Genomic DNA, 15,013 nt, shown 5'->3' with positions numbered 1-15,013 from the left:
AAAGTGCATCCAGTGTTCCACGTATCGCAGTTGCGCAAATGATTGAAACTGCCAGAGACACAAGTACCCGTTGAGTCGCTAGACCTGCAGGAGACACTAGAGTACCGGGAGTACCCAGTCCAAATCCTAGACAGAGCCACCAAGGAAACTAGAAGCTCTACCATTCCCATGTGCAAGGTTCTGTGGAGCAACCACACAGAAAGAGAAGCCACTTGGGAGAAAGAGTCTAAGCTGCAGTTACGTTACCCCTACCTCTTCGAAAGGTACGTCACACCTTAAATCTCGGGACGAGATTCCAATGAGGGGGAAGGACTGTAACGACCTAGAAATTTTCACAAAATACCAAAATTACCATCTGAAATTTTTTTCCAAAAATAACCCTTGCTTGGTGAATTCATGCTAGGAAGACACCCTGTAGATGCACAAGTAGAGCCTATTTAATTTTTGAGCATATGCATATTTAATTCAACATGTGATTTGGCTCTTATTGATTTTATGTGATGATTAATAAAATCAACGACCTTTATTTAATTAAAGATTTATCTTCTGAAGCCAACCCTTGGTTTGTGCCCTTGAGAACCCTAGACCCCTAGAGGACCCCCTTTAAGGGTGTGTACAAGTTGGCAACTTGTATATGCAAATAGGGATCAAGGTGTAGATAGTAGAATGATCAGAAATAAGAAAAAGACTTAAGTTAGGCTGGGAAATGAGAAATGGCTTCCTGCCCAAGCTCGGCTTGCGGCCCAGCCTGCAATACCCAGCCCGTGCTCGCGTTAGCCAGTGGCCTAGACGCAACCACGGCCCAGCACCGCACCCAGCCCAATAGACAGCCGAGCGGCGCGGCCGCGCCCAACACCCCCACCCCGCGTGGCTGACAGGCGGCCCCCGCCTGTCATCCCCCACCTTGCCCCCCCTCTTCTCTGCTTTTCCCCGACACGCCCTGCCATGGTGACGCCATTCGATCCCTCCCCTTGATCGGACGAGAGCGAATTGGAGGGCACCCAGGTGCTCGCAACCACTCCCGCACCCCAAGCCCTAGCCTCGCGGACGCGGACGCCCTACACGTGTCCTGATGTCGCCCCCGCCGTCCGCCGCGAGCCATGATCGAGAATGGCTATAAAAGACAATTCCCCGAACCCTAGTGCCTCCCATCCATTCAGCCGCCACGCTTCGGCACAGCCCCGCGCAGCGAGAGCAGCAGGCAGAGGGAGCAGCGAGAAGGAGGAAGAGAGAGACCGCGCCGTCGGAGCAGTTCGGGACGCCGAGGAGGAGGAGACCACCGCCGCCGTCTTCTTCCCCTTCCTCGCGACGGGCTTCACGGCACTGCGAACCCCCTGCACGGCACCAAGTCACCGCTGCACCGCCATCCTTCGACCCCACCACCGCCGGTAAGTCGCAACTTCCGTTAGCGTTCGCCACCCGAGCGCTCGTGCCATGGCCGCCGTCGCCAGCACGCCCAAAGCATCACCTTGCGCTCTTCTCGCACGCACACCGCACACTCGCACGCAGCACACACCCGGGTCGGGAGCAAGGCCCGGCCTTTGCTGAGCCACCGCGAAAGCTGCAGCGGAAGCGCCTATGCGCGTTCTCCGCGGACATGCCCTGGTCGCCGGCACGAGCGCACCCGGGGGGAGAGCCAAAAGCACCGCTCTTCACGTACCACACGCTCGCCCCGCACCCACGCTGCTTATGCACTCAACGCGACGCGACGAACGCGCCCGAACCGTCCCGCTCGCGGCCGCGAACACGATGGACACACGCGTTCATGGGACGCACTCCGTTTCGGCCGCTGCGCACCACTAGAGAGTCCCAAACTTCCTCTAGAGCTTTCGCCTTGCTCTAGAACGCACCGTGCGCACGCTGTTATCAAGGAAGAAGCGCGGGAACGCCGAGGACGAGGCACGGCCGCGCGTCCGCCATGGCCGGCCCCCACCACAACACGAAGCACCCCGAGTCGCTGCAGTCGGGAAGGAGAGGGAAGTTGACGCCGCGCGAATCGAGCAGAAGAAAGCGGAGTCGGTGGCTGCCTAGTGTGGAAAGATGGAGGTGCTGGGCGAGAAGGATGATCGCCGGAGCGCCGCCCGGTCGCTGCGTTGCCCTAGGCACCGTGGGAGAGAGGGAGCAGGGAGGGAAAGGGGAGAGAACTACCTGGGTGCACTCGGTGCACCGTGAGCCGAAGAGAGAAGGGGGAGAGAGAGTGGTCCAGGCCCATCAACCCCACCGCGAGCCGCGGCCAGCAGTGCACCAGCGCCCCTCCCCGCTTCCCGGCCGCTGGGTCGAGCCCAGCACCAGCCGAGGCCCAGGAGCACCAGCCCAGCAGCGAGCAGGCCTCCACCACCAGGCTGTCCTAGGCCGATTTCGCCAGAAGCAAGCCCGCACTCTTTTCTCCCTGGCCGCCGCGTTGGGCCGGAATGAGGCCCAAGTGGCAATCTGATCCTCTGCCCTTTTTCTTTTCTTTTTCCCAAAACCTATAACCTGCATAAATCATTTAAAATCCCAAATGATTTCCGAAAAATACGAACCAAGAGTCCAAATTCTTCTAAAAACAAGCTCTACGTCTTAGGCTTATTTATGGGTGCATTTGGTTCTTTCGGTTCTTCTATTTGCTTTTTGTGATATCTATAGGAGTCCCTTATCACGACCATATGTCTCGTTTGACAGACCCGAAGGAGCCGACGACTGAGGAGTACGACCCCGACTACACTGAGGAGCTCGAGGACGACTTACCAGGTGCCACGTCCCATCCAACCTCGTAGAATCCTATTAGCCATGCCATGAATGTAGAATCTAGCGCTTTACTTTTATGCAATAATCTGGGATAGGATGCATGGTAGAAATGCTTGTGAGCCATTACCTTGTCACAACCTACTACCCGGCTTACCCGCAGTTAGGATAGAAGCTCGCATCTTATTACTGGTATTCTACTCTGCATTATATCTGTGATGTGATGCTTGGTGGATAGTTGTTGGTTGGGATAAGGCATGTGATGCCGAAAACTTAATAACGGATTTGGGGAGATCTCGGCGTGCGTTTCGGGTGTGTGGTGAGGGTTGAGTCGACCGAGCAGGAATGTACGACGAGTCTCGGGACGAGTCTTGCCGGGGAATGCTACCTGGGCGTTCCGCAAGAGAGATGCCCGTGGCGAGCACATGTGATAGGGAGAGGTCTCGGAGTGGAGTGTCTTCGTGGGACGAAGCACTGGGATGGGAGGTGTTGTTTAGCACGGGGTGACCGGATGTCCCGTTGAGCGGGGCATCGGCCGGCCCCACGTGAAGTTGCCCTATTCGGTCACTTAAGGACTCATATGTTCTGTGGACCGGGTCTTAGGAATCCTTGCATTCCCACTCACCTTAGCCATGGAACGGGACGGATGTACGACCAGTTAGGGCGGTGCCACTACTACTAGGTTGTTAGTAGAAAGTGTAGGGAGGTACGGGCATGGGACCCACAGCCTCCTAAGACAGCGTAGTGACCCTGGGGGCTCGGTACTACGTCTCACAGTCTCAGCATGTCGGTGGTACTCCGGCATGGCCCCAGTTCTGAGTGGTAGGGTGGCATCGTGATTAGTTGGAAGGCAGCCCGGCATCAGCCTAGACGATGTACAGCGTCAATGATGGTGATCTTGTGGGTAGTGCAAACCTCTACAGAGTTCTGGTTGAACGATCAATACATATGCCGTTCGCGGCTATGTACCTTTCCTAAGTACAGCTTCACTTGACTAGTGAGAGGAGTCCTTTCTACCTTCCCCTGGGTTTGTGTTGGATCCGGCGATGGCCGCTGAGGCAAGGCACGAGCGGGAGTCGTCCTAGCCGCCTAGAGAGTGAGAGTGTGGTGAGAAGTGTGTTGGGATGGGAGAATGTGTGAGAGGAGTTGGATTAAAAGTTGACTTATTATAATAAAATTTGGACTTATTCGCATAGGAAGCTACAACCATAAATTAGGTCCTTTGATACATCCCCTTGCATTCCACCTACCATAAAGCTTCGCAAAAAGCATAGGGTGGGAGCCAGTGGCCAGTACAAATCGTACTGATACTTTGGCAGCAGGTTCTAAGCCTGAGTACGACTACGTGGGTGACGTTTGGGAGGGGTAGCTGTCTCATCCTACGCTCAAGTTTGGAGGATCCAGAGTTCGCGCCTTCGCTATCTACCCGATGCTGTTCCGCATGTTGTGTGTGTGAGTGTGATTCCGCCAAGTGGTGATGTAATAATGAGTAAACCCCTCTTGTACTCTCTTTTGTTCGTGTATGACTTGTATAACAGCTGAAATTCGGGTATTTCGAATTGACTCCTTCGCGCGTCAATCGCTTTACAATTCGAATCTGGGGATTTCCCATCGTGGAAATCTAGATCGTTTCAAGAGTGACCATTGCCCTTGGTTTAGTCATCACCCATCGCTGGGTACAAGCAGTGAATGCAATAACCATAATACATCTGCCCATCTGCAAAACAACATGGGAATAGAACCCTGAGTACGAGAATATACTCAGCTAGACTTACCCATCATAAACCAAAAATAAAAGACTCTGCAAGGACCATGAAGGTTGTATAGTGGGGTGGCTGAGACCTTTTGCATAAAAGCGCTACTCAACTACAAGTATATCTGAGCCTTACCCTTCTTCTTTAATTAGCTCAGGTTAGGTATTATTACCTATCATCTAACAAGTGTCGTGATATGATAGTACCTTATCATAGCATTCACCAAACATTACTTATCATAACCCAAGTGTTTCATAGTCCTTACTACGAGGACTGGGCTCATGTCAAGTGCTCACTATCCAGGAGCGATGGCGATTCGAATCGATTTCTAACCAGCTGGCGAGTTATTCCCCACACAAACCACACTCACTGATCAAGTGAGCTACAGATCACCATATTACACTATCCAGGACCAAATCACGGGTTCGGCAGGCACCGCCAGTACCCGAGGACCGTTCCGGCGACCGAGGTATCCAAGGTATACCAAGGTTGCGCGCCGTGCCCTCGTCGTTCTCCTCAACCATCACCAATACAGCGCATGGCGGCTTGACTCCCGACCCGGATAGTGTTCAGGCTTCGCGGTCGGAACGACTTATCCTTCCAGCTAAGTGTGGGGCATGCGTTCAACATGACAAGAGGGCCGTCAACGATCGGTCCTTAATCAACACAGGTAGGGGCACTACGGTCAACACCACCATAAGACCCTGCCCGGTCTCAAGTTCATTCCCACACTTGGTTACTTTTCATCATAGCATTGACAGCTAATCATTTAGGTGTCCAGCTATATCTCGCAGGTGACAGGAAATCACCAGACTTCTACCGTACTAAGCAAGCTAAGCATAGACTCCGAGCCTATCTACATAGGACAAGGTAGATAAACAGGTGGTGACATCAAGGAGTAAATATGCATCAATGGTATCAAGAAATTCCTATCACTTAAACTAGTATAATGCCCGTGCTAACGCTACGGTTTTATCTCGGGGATACACATGAAAACAACTAATGATTTTGTTCCGTATGTTAAGTTTTACACAATTGTATTTGAACATGTATACAATCTAAAAACACTTTTGCATAATTATGTATGGTAAAGTTATTTCTCTTATTAACCCTCTAAGTTACATTCTGTCTAAATCTTTAATCATTAATCATGACTTAGAGATCTTCAGGGAAGTTGTCAAAACATTGATTTGAATGGGTCTTCAAAATGTCTACCAAGAATTCCATCCTCAGTGTAGTTGAAAGCTGTGTATGGCAAATAATAAATTAAGTTATTAATTTTCTATGTACTCTATAGACTATAGTTAGAGAATATATATGCATCCAAGGGAACAAAGACACAATCTTTTAAAAGACCAAAAGAAACTCTTGGTACACAACAGTAAATCTGTTCTATACAAAATATAGAGAGTTAGTTTTGTAAGTGTAACAGTGGGGACTTCTCTATGTGACATGAATAATCATTATTTGCTAAACTGAGTTGTGGCCTTGCTCAGTTGTTGATAGAGAAGGTGGTTATATTTATAGGGTCTAATCATATCAATAGTTTCCAAAAAATAATTGCTAAATCAATGAGTTTTCCAAGTGGCTAAAAAAAGTTAAGAGCGTTGGTTTGGACATATATAATCAATAAGTCATCGCGAATAGTGTTGCATACCTGAACATCGATGTTGAAGCGAACATACCTATGATATTGGTGATATCACCTAGCTCCTCGCGTGTATCTCTCGATGTAGACATTGTCTACTATATATCTGTGACAAAAATTATCATTCTTGCTGAATTTTTTTTAAGAAACAAACAAACTGCTAGTGTAATGCGAACTGAAATGCATGTCATCCTCAGTCAATTAGATTCAGAAGTCTTGAACACATTGGAAATCGAAGATTCCATATGTGTGCATGGCTGAGTGTCAAACTGATCTGCTCGCTTTTTATAGGATGATCATATATTAAGAACTTTAAAAGTTGCTAATAATATAGTGTCAAATGTCAAGTTTCACTGCGCACCTGGACAAGAATGAGACAGTTCTGTATTTCTGAAGAGTGGCGAAGAGTGGCCTGTACAAATTAAATAATGAAGATTACATTAACTGAATGGGTGCTTGCACGCTGCTTGTCGGCGTCTAGCTCTAGGATCATGAGCACGGCCGTGGCACCGTTGCCGGCGATGGGCTATGGTTACATCCCATGGTTTCTAGCCGCAGGACAATCAGGATTGTTAATGCACTCTCCACCAAACCAAAGCGGACGATTTAAAAAACAGCCCATTAAAACCATTTAACACCAAACCTTGGGATTTCAGGCGATTAATTAAATTCATAAGTCTCCAACCCTTCCTCTGTTGTGTTTGTCAACAGCTAAACAACTGAAAATTAAGAACAAATCACCTGATGACATATGAAGTGCAAAATCGTAGTCTTCCAAGCAGTTTCTGAGTTTACACTCATGGCAAACATTTAGCAATCTCTATGTGCTTCATATTTACCGACTCTACATATTCATGCCATCCTCAAGCAACTAAATTCATAAGTTTGAAATCCATGCGTGTGCAAGGATCGAAATTAAAAGCTAGAAGGTGACCCAACCTGGAACTGGATGATTGTTGCACTAAGCGAGACTTGTGGTGGCTTCACGTGACGATGAAGACAGTGCTAGATGGCTTCACGAGACGTGTGGTTGAAAGTGACGGCAGCGATGCGGAGGTTGTGCTCGCTCTAGACCCAGTTTGAAGTCGGGATCGAGTGCTGACATCGCTGCCGCCGAGGACGCCACAATCGCGGGCGCGGGGCTTGGCTGTGATCGTCATGGTGCCTGCGATGTGGCTCTAGACACGATTCCCGATGGCGCAGCGGAGGCAGTGCTCGCTAGAGGCCCGGTGGCCCCGACGCCGCAATCGCGGGCGTATAGGCTTTGGGTTGCGATCGTCACAGTGCCTGTGATGTGGCTCTGGACATGATTCCGGCCAGCACGGCGGAGTCAATGCTCGCTAGAGGCCTGGTGGCTGCGACGTGGCTACGGCGCGATTATGGCTACGTCGGGGATGACCGGCAACGGAGGCAGCAGCCGAGGAAGTCGAGGGCACGGAGTATGTGGCCTGCGTGCAAAGATCGTGGGAGATCGTGGTATCGCCATGTTTAGCGGCCAGTGTCCTCGGTATTTTTTTTGGTTCGTAGATTTTTTTTCTTCGTAGATGGATGGCTACGGTGTTTTTTTTTTCGGCGCTCCTAGGTATCGAACGCGGCTCCTTTTGGTTTGACCACGATGAAGCCTGTGCGGCGTGTGCGTTGAAGCCTCGTCGTTGTTGATACAATCAATCGTGGCCGTAGGATTGTGATGAAGCCCTGTGAGGTGTGGGTTTTAGCCATTGATTTTAATAGAAGTGATTTCTTGTGTACAATTTTCTAGGTGCAATATGGTTGGACTCTCTCAGTAGGGGACACAACCTTGGGTGGATATAGTATTGTTTTGATTGGTCCATTATAGTAGAGATAAATGCAGCATAGTAGAACAACCATGATATAACAACTAAGTTAGCGAGAATAGGGACTAAGTTAGCGAGAATAGGGAGACTTACAATGCTCCGGGGCTTGCCTTTCTCAAATATGCTAGGCCTGTGGTCCGGGCACTCCTGCAGCTCTCCTTCCGGCTCTGGTCCTCCTAGAAGTTCCTGGTCCTGGGTCTCCTCCTGCTACTCGGGTCCCACCTCGTTCTCCTGCGAGCCTGTATGATGCATGTGTGCTCATGAGTGGAGTGCGACATGCCCGGGGTGCAATGCTTATGCAAGTGGATAACAGATGACCATGACATGGTGCATAGATGACCTAGGTGATTATTTCTTCAAGGTAGTCAACATCATCCAAGGACTTGCAAACAAAATAAGCATCTATTGCATTCTCTTCTATAAGTTATTTTCATGGTTAACCAGCAAGCTATCATGATGCTTCAAAGATACACCAAACACCCTTTAATCCATTTATCTCATGCACAACAGGGTATAATTTATTTAATTATTATTGGGCCTACAACAGTAACATATACTTCTGGTCATCAATAAATCCCACAAAAATTACAGTAGGTCACTGATCAATCATGAAGTCTACCACAAATTTTTCATAATATTTGGGCACTTAGTTTGGCCTACAAAAATTACAAGATTACTCAATATAATTAAGTATAAATACCCTACTGTTGACCAAGTGTCAAACAACAGATTCATATTTTTATAAATTACTTACTATCATAAGAAACACCCACAAAAATTTCCAGATTAATTGCATGATCCAATTATTTATTAAAAATCATAAACCACTGCCATGCAAGCAATTAAATCATCATAAATTACTTTATTCAGTAAATATTGTGTGACATATTTTTCCGAGAAACTAAACATCCATGCACAGCTAACAAAACAAGTTTCATATTTTCTGAGTCATATTCTACTTACTATGCATTTTCTAAATATTAGCAAAAACATAGATTAAATATATTTGTACAGAAAAGTTGTTCAAACCTGACATGCAATTACATCAATCTGTAGATCTAGATTTATGGAACACACCAAAACTTATTTCATCATTTTTAGAGCTATAAATCTCAAGATACGAATTTTACAAGGTTAAAAACATTTCTGAGAAATCATTTTCTGAATTTCTTTTCAAATCCACCCCAGAACCCAGCTAGGTGCACCCGGTGCAGTGCACCCGCGGTCGCTGACGAGCGGGACCCGCCTGCCAGCCGGGCCCGCTGGCCAGAGCGCCGAGAGGGGAAAGGTCCCCGTCGACGGCTTGCCGCCGATGAGGCCTCCCGGCCGAAACCAAGGGTACCAACGCGTTCGTCTCCCCCTTGCGACTCGATTCCACCCCACCACTCGCCCTAAGACCAAGCACAGCGAGCTGGCCACCGGCAATGGCGGACCAGCGGCGCTGCCGCGCGGTGCCGGTCACCACACGCCGGTAGAGCGTGCTAGAGCGACCTCTCGCGACTTAGGGAGTCACATCGACCATGGTGCGCGCGTTAGCGAAGCAAGGGAAGGCCGAGAAAGGGAGAGCCAGGGACACCGACGCCGCGGAGAGCTCTAGCGAGGCCGCACACTCTCCGGCGAGCGACTCGGCCCCCTGGGAAGGCTCACCTGCGCGAAGAAAGCACGTCCGAGCACGCGGAAGCCAATGCGGAGCTCGGAGAGGTGGAAGGAGACGCTGGGAGGCGGAGAGGCGTCGGGAACAAGGCGGAGGGAGCTCGGAGAGCTCCTATGGCGGGCGGCGGTGCGGTGCTCGCGGAGCGGAGGCGAGAGAGTGAAAGATAAAGCGGGAGGGCGCGCACGGGGTGGAGGCGAGAATGGCGAGCGCGCTGGTGCTGTCTACAGGCGGAGGGGGAGGTCGTGGCGTCGGCGAGCGCACATGCCGACCACGCGGCGTCGCTAGCCTGACAAGGTCGGCCGCGCGCGGCGCGGCGTTGTTCGTGCGCGGGGAGGGAGGTGGACGCGGGCGTGGGGAGGCCGGGCCGGCTTCGCTGGCTGGGCCGGTTGGTTGGCGCCGGCCCGCCAGTGAACAGCCCCCTCTCCCATTTTTTTTAAATTATTTTCCCAAAGAGCTTAAATGACATTTTTGAAGCTTTTGCAAACTTTTTCAGGTGTTGAAGTAAAAAGAAGAAATGTTCCCCACAAAATCCTCTACAACTTTGCTTTAAGATGCAAAAATCACAAATCAAAACTAGTTCTGGGTTTTTAAATAAATTCTTTTTTGGGATTTTTGTATAAAATCCATTTCTCAATTTCTATAGCTCCAAAATTTTCACCAAATTACTCTTAATTCTCCTAAAACATATCTCAACCTATTTTGGTCATCACAAGAATTTTGGAAGCAAACATACTATTTTTATCATATTTATCTCACATGAATTAAGCACATAAAATCACACTTGAAATACTACTATGCTCATGTGATGCTATGCTTATGCTATGCTTGATGAGAATGCTTATGACAGGGTTCATGAGACTAAGTGCATGCTTAACACCTAGGGTGTTACACGCACCCGCACTTTTGCCCCTACCCTGGAAGCCTCCAAGGCTCAAGATGTTATATTGATGTTGCGGTGGTTCCAGACAATCAGAACATAAACACTAACAATGCAGGCCTATGCATTTTTATTCTCAATTTTCAGGTTCAGCCACTTCAAACCATCTATGTCAAGGCGCAACTGCACAATTGTCACACTGTACTCATGGGCGAAGCAGCAGCCCTCGCCCTTGGAGCGACTATTGTCAAAGCCCTTCGAATACAATCCTGCACCTTTCTTCCAGATTCTCAGCAGCTGGTGCACTCCCTTCATCAGGAGCAACAATAGAACCCGCCCTAGTGGAGAATCAAACCTTTTACGCAGGTTTACTCCAACACCGCAGCCAGTTTTCAGGCCCAGCTCTTCAAGATTAACAAAAGACAAAACACAACAACAGACACTTTGGCTAAACAGGCCCAAAATTCCACGCTCACAACACAAAATTGTAATTGTATTAGGCCTCTTTGTAGACCCATTTGTTCTTTGTTTCACGCTCTACTTCAAGTAGACATCAACTCTGTCTCCATTATAGTTGCTTTTTGCTACGGGTAATAAATTTTATTGCATGTTGTCAAAAAAAAGAACTTTTGATAATTTTTTTCTTCCATTGTAATGCACAAGTTTATGAATACATGTGATAGTTTTTTCTCTCATTACAACACATGGGCATGTTTTACTAGTCATATAATAAACACAGAAAATAGAAAAATTTTGCCTTGTTCCAAAAAGAACTTTACTAGTGACATATGGGACACTTAAATTAGTTTACTGTATATTCTTTACTAGTGACATATGGGACACTTAAATTAGTTTACTGTATATTCTATTATTTTAACTAAAATTAGAATTGCACACAGCTGATTTGTACTAGTAGAAGTTAAAATAGTACAAAATAAATTCTATTAGCAAAGTATATTATTTAGGCCTTGTTTAGTTCCCAAAAAATTTCAAAATTTCTCATCACATCGAATCTTGCGGCACATGTATGGTGTATTGAATATATATGAAAACAAAAAACTAATTGTACAGTTCATCTGTAAATCGCGAGACGAATCTTTTAAGCTTAGTTACTCTATGATTGGACAATGTTTGTCAAATAAAACCGAAAGTGCTACAATGTCAAAAACCAAAAATATTTGCGAACTAAACAATGCCTTAATTGGTGGAAAGGAATGGTAGAAACCAGTTCTAGCGTCTCTACACGAATTACAATTGCAACGGAAATCCACAAATCCAGTGCTCGAAAGTCAAATCCATGCTAGGGATTGCTGGAGTAGGGATCTCACCTGCTGTTGCGGGCTGAGTCTGAGTGGGGAGCGCCGGGGCCTGGGGTGGCCGACGCTTCGAATTCCCGGATCCAAAGTCCAAAATTTCAGCACCGCCGCCGGCGCTTGTTGGCGGGAGAATAGCGCGGGCACGCGCGCGTGGTCGGGATACTGCTCCTCCCAATCCCAGATACTTCTTTTATAAATATGCAAAGCATCACACACCTACGGCCTACCCCTGGTGTCACCCATCTCCACCATGGCACCAACCATCCCCTTCTCCCTTTCCCCACGCGGCAACTGCGCGGCCGCCGCCATCAGCATCTCCTCCTCTGAATCCGATCCTTCGTTTACCAACACCCTCATCGTCCTGTCCTCGGCGACCTACTCCACCAGCTCCGTCGTCATCGTTCGTGACTCATCCGCCAGCCGAGGCGGCGACGAGGCCAGGCGCGGGCAGAGGAGCGCGCTGCCGCACCGGCGTCCGCCCTCGCTGGCGCCCTCCGCCCTGCCCGTCCGTTCGTCAACCGTCGTCACCGCAGCTTCATCCGCCAACGGAAGCGGACATGCAGCCACGACGGCGGCGGCGCCGCACCAGTGCCCGTCGCCGTGCTCTGTCTTCTCCGTCCGCGCACCAGGCGGCGTCGTCCCAACCCCTCCCTCCAGCGGCGGCCGCGGCGGCGACGACGATGACGAGGCTACCAGCCGGCTCAAGAGGAAGGCGCAGTACCGAAAGTGGCGAGTCGAAGATGAGCTCAAGATCCTCTCCACCCTAGCCAAGCTCCGCAAGGACAACTTGGGCGTGCCCCCCCAGGCCTCGGTGCTTCTCAAGAAGATCTGCGAGGATGGCGGGCTCCTTCGCCGTGGCGTGGATGCCACGGAGCTTTCCGATAAGGTGTTCAAGCTGAAGAAAAAGTTCATGAAGGCCGCTGCCAAGGTTGCTGCCAGCAACGGCAGGCACCTTCGCAAATACCGCAACCGGGTGCTCTACAAGACATCCATGGAGGCGTGGCCGGATCTGCTGCCTGTCGACGCCGCGGCTGCTGTTCAGGGCCTCTGATCATCGTCTGATGGACATCACGTTCACGACAGGAGGTTGAGCTCTTTTTGTGCACTGCTGCCTCTACTTCAAATCAAATCTATGAGCACCATCACCATTAGGTGTGGTGTGACCTACTATACATATAACATATGCACGACCAATCTAGCTAGAAATTGGCTAGTGCTCATGCTGCTGTATTGTATCTAGTCTTCCTGATGTGGAATTAAGTAGCAACCGTGTCTATATGATCTACTAGTGTCTTTTAGGTATGAACAATCATGTCTACTATCCTGTAGTGTGCTTTGTGCTTTTGTGTTGGATATAAGTATCTAGTCTCTGATGCATCAATTATCAAGTATGAAGTTATATGAACCCACAATCATCTTGGTTATCAGGAATGATATTCTGTCTCTGGTTTATCTTCTGTTACTCAATGCACTTGTTGTGTTACTGTTGATCCCTGTGTCACAAGTTTGAATGACCTCTCCTAAGGGGAACCGAATCTTGCAATATGCCTTGATGCAATGCTGTCGCAGTGCCTCCAGAAACACCACCGCTATTTTTCTCATATACTGCTATCTGTGTATGGCTGTGGCCCACTGGCCTTGGCTTTGGATTGGTGAATTCTATGGTTGGTTTGCTTGAACAGACAGACAGAAATCAAACACTGAATGCTATGTTTGGATTAGTGACGACTGATATGCTAAATCAGACAGGCAGATTGGATAGGTGAATGCTATGGTTGGATTAGGGAGTATCCATCCGCTAAACAGAGATGTGTTCTTGTGTTTTGTTTTTTAACTGATTTTCTATACCTACAGAAACAGATATTTGTAGTACGGTACTTGTCTCAATATTGGGCTAGATTTGGTGTTGTGGAGGGATTTTCTAGTTGAGCCTTCTTTCGTTTTTGCGCATGCTCTTGTCATTCTCAATTCTTGTCATGATTAATTGTTTATTATAGGATGTTGTTGACTTTTGAGGAACAAACTATGGTTTGACTGCATATGCTAGTTCAGGTCTTCCTTGTCTTGCTCTTCCCTCCATCTCTGTAGATTGTCCAGTACCATTTATTTTCCTTTCCGTCTTTCAGATATTCGTGTTGTTCAAAGCTTCAAGCTATGCCATGCTTATGTCTGTTGGTCTGTTGCTGCACGTTTCCATCATCAGGAACTATCCTTCCCCAATAGTATTTTCTAAACAATAGGCAAATTCTGTAGTTTGGTTGATATTGCGTCATTTATGAATTGTCAATTATTGGCAACCTCAAGGGTCAGTGTTTGTTATGTCTTCAGCGAGCTGGTATAGTTCCATTCAGTTCATTTTCTTTGGCACACTGAGTTTGTTTTTTTCCCTGAAAATTGAATGGCCTGCAAAATCTTAAGGTATCTCAAATAGATGATCTTTGCTGATCCAAAAGCTCAACTAACATAAAGGCATCTGAATGTTGCAGTCATGAGATTAGGTGTTATATATCTAGGTTAACTATTTCTTTTTCTGAAAACTGAATGGGAAATTGTGCAAGTTCTATGTGGTCTGTGCATCTTTGCCTATTTGAAAATGGCTGCTTGTGTTCAGCAACTAAAAATGCCAAAGTGTATGTATGAATGTGTTCCAGAACTGGCTGAAGTGTTTTTCATGTTGTTGTGGTGAACATGTTTCTGTGACCTGCGAGTGCCTTTTTCTGTGCACTTAATTTTAACTTGTGTATACTATGAGCTGGTATGAACTCGAACATGCTTGATCCATTTTCTATCAAATAGGAACACAATGGTGCAGCAGTTCAATTTCAGTTTCTTTTCGCGGTTATACTCTGTGATCTTTGTGTTGGGGTCAATGCGTTCCAATTTCTACAAGTAGTTAATTGCTCATCGTCAGTCATTTGTGACATGCCAATGAAAATTTTGTGATCTGCCATTTTATTTTGATCAAATTGTACAACACTGCGGACTTACAGAGATGATGCAATAATTGTAGTTCCCAGTGGAACACAGTTTGTGGAACATTGCCTATTGATAGATAGAGTCATAGAGATGTGACGAAGCAATATTTTTTGACATTTGATCTGTAGTTTTACCAGAAAAATCGTTCTTGGTGTATTGCCCATTGATAGATAGAGTCATAGAGTCCTTTTTAGTGTATTGTATTTCACTTCGTTCTTGGTCAAACTTA

At 47.7% G+C, this 15,013-nt stretch overlaps 1 protein-coding gene across 1 annotated transcript; it reads left to right on the top strand.

The window, feature by feature from the left end:
- LOC8155666 lies at window positions 11,838–13,260 on the top strand. The gene has a single exon (XM_021462569.1). It carries the CDS (start codon window positions 12,059–12,061, stop codon window positions 12,857–12,859), a length of 801 nt encoding a protein of 266 aa, XP_021318244.1. The 5' UTR covers window positions 11,838–12,058; the 3' UTR covers window positions 12,860–13,260.

This window comes from Sorghum bicolor, chromosome 1 (assembly GCF_000003195.3).
Source record: "Sorghum bicolor cultivar BTx623 chromosome 1, Sorghum_bicolor_NCBIv3, whole genome shotgun sequence".
Lineage (NCBI taxonomy): Eukaryota > Viridiplantae > Streptophyta > Magnoliopsida > Poales > Poaceae > Sorghum > Sorghum bicolor.
Note: the sequence above shows the minus strand (reverse complement) of the source record. Positions and strands in the feature narration are given on the sequence as shown.

What these genes read in the sequence shown, in the direction of transcription:
- LOC8155666 (XM_021462569.1), top strand. Translation starts at nt 12,059, where the DNA reads ATGGCACCAACCATCCCCTTCTCCCTTTCCCCACGCGGCAACTGCGCG.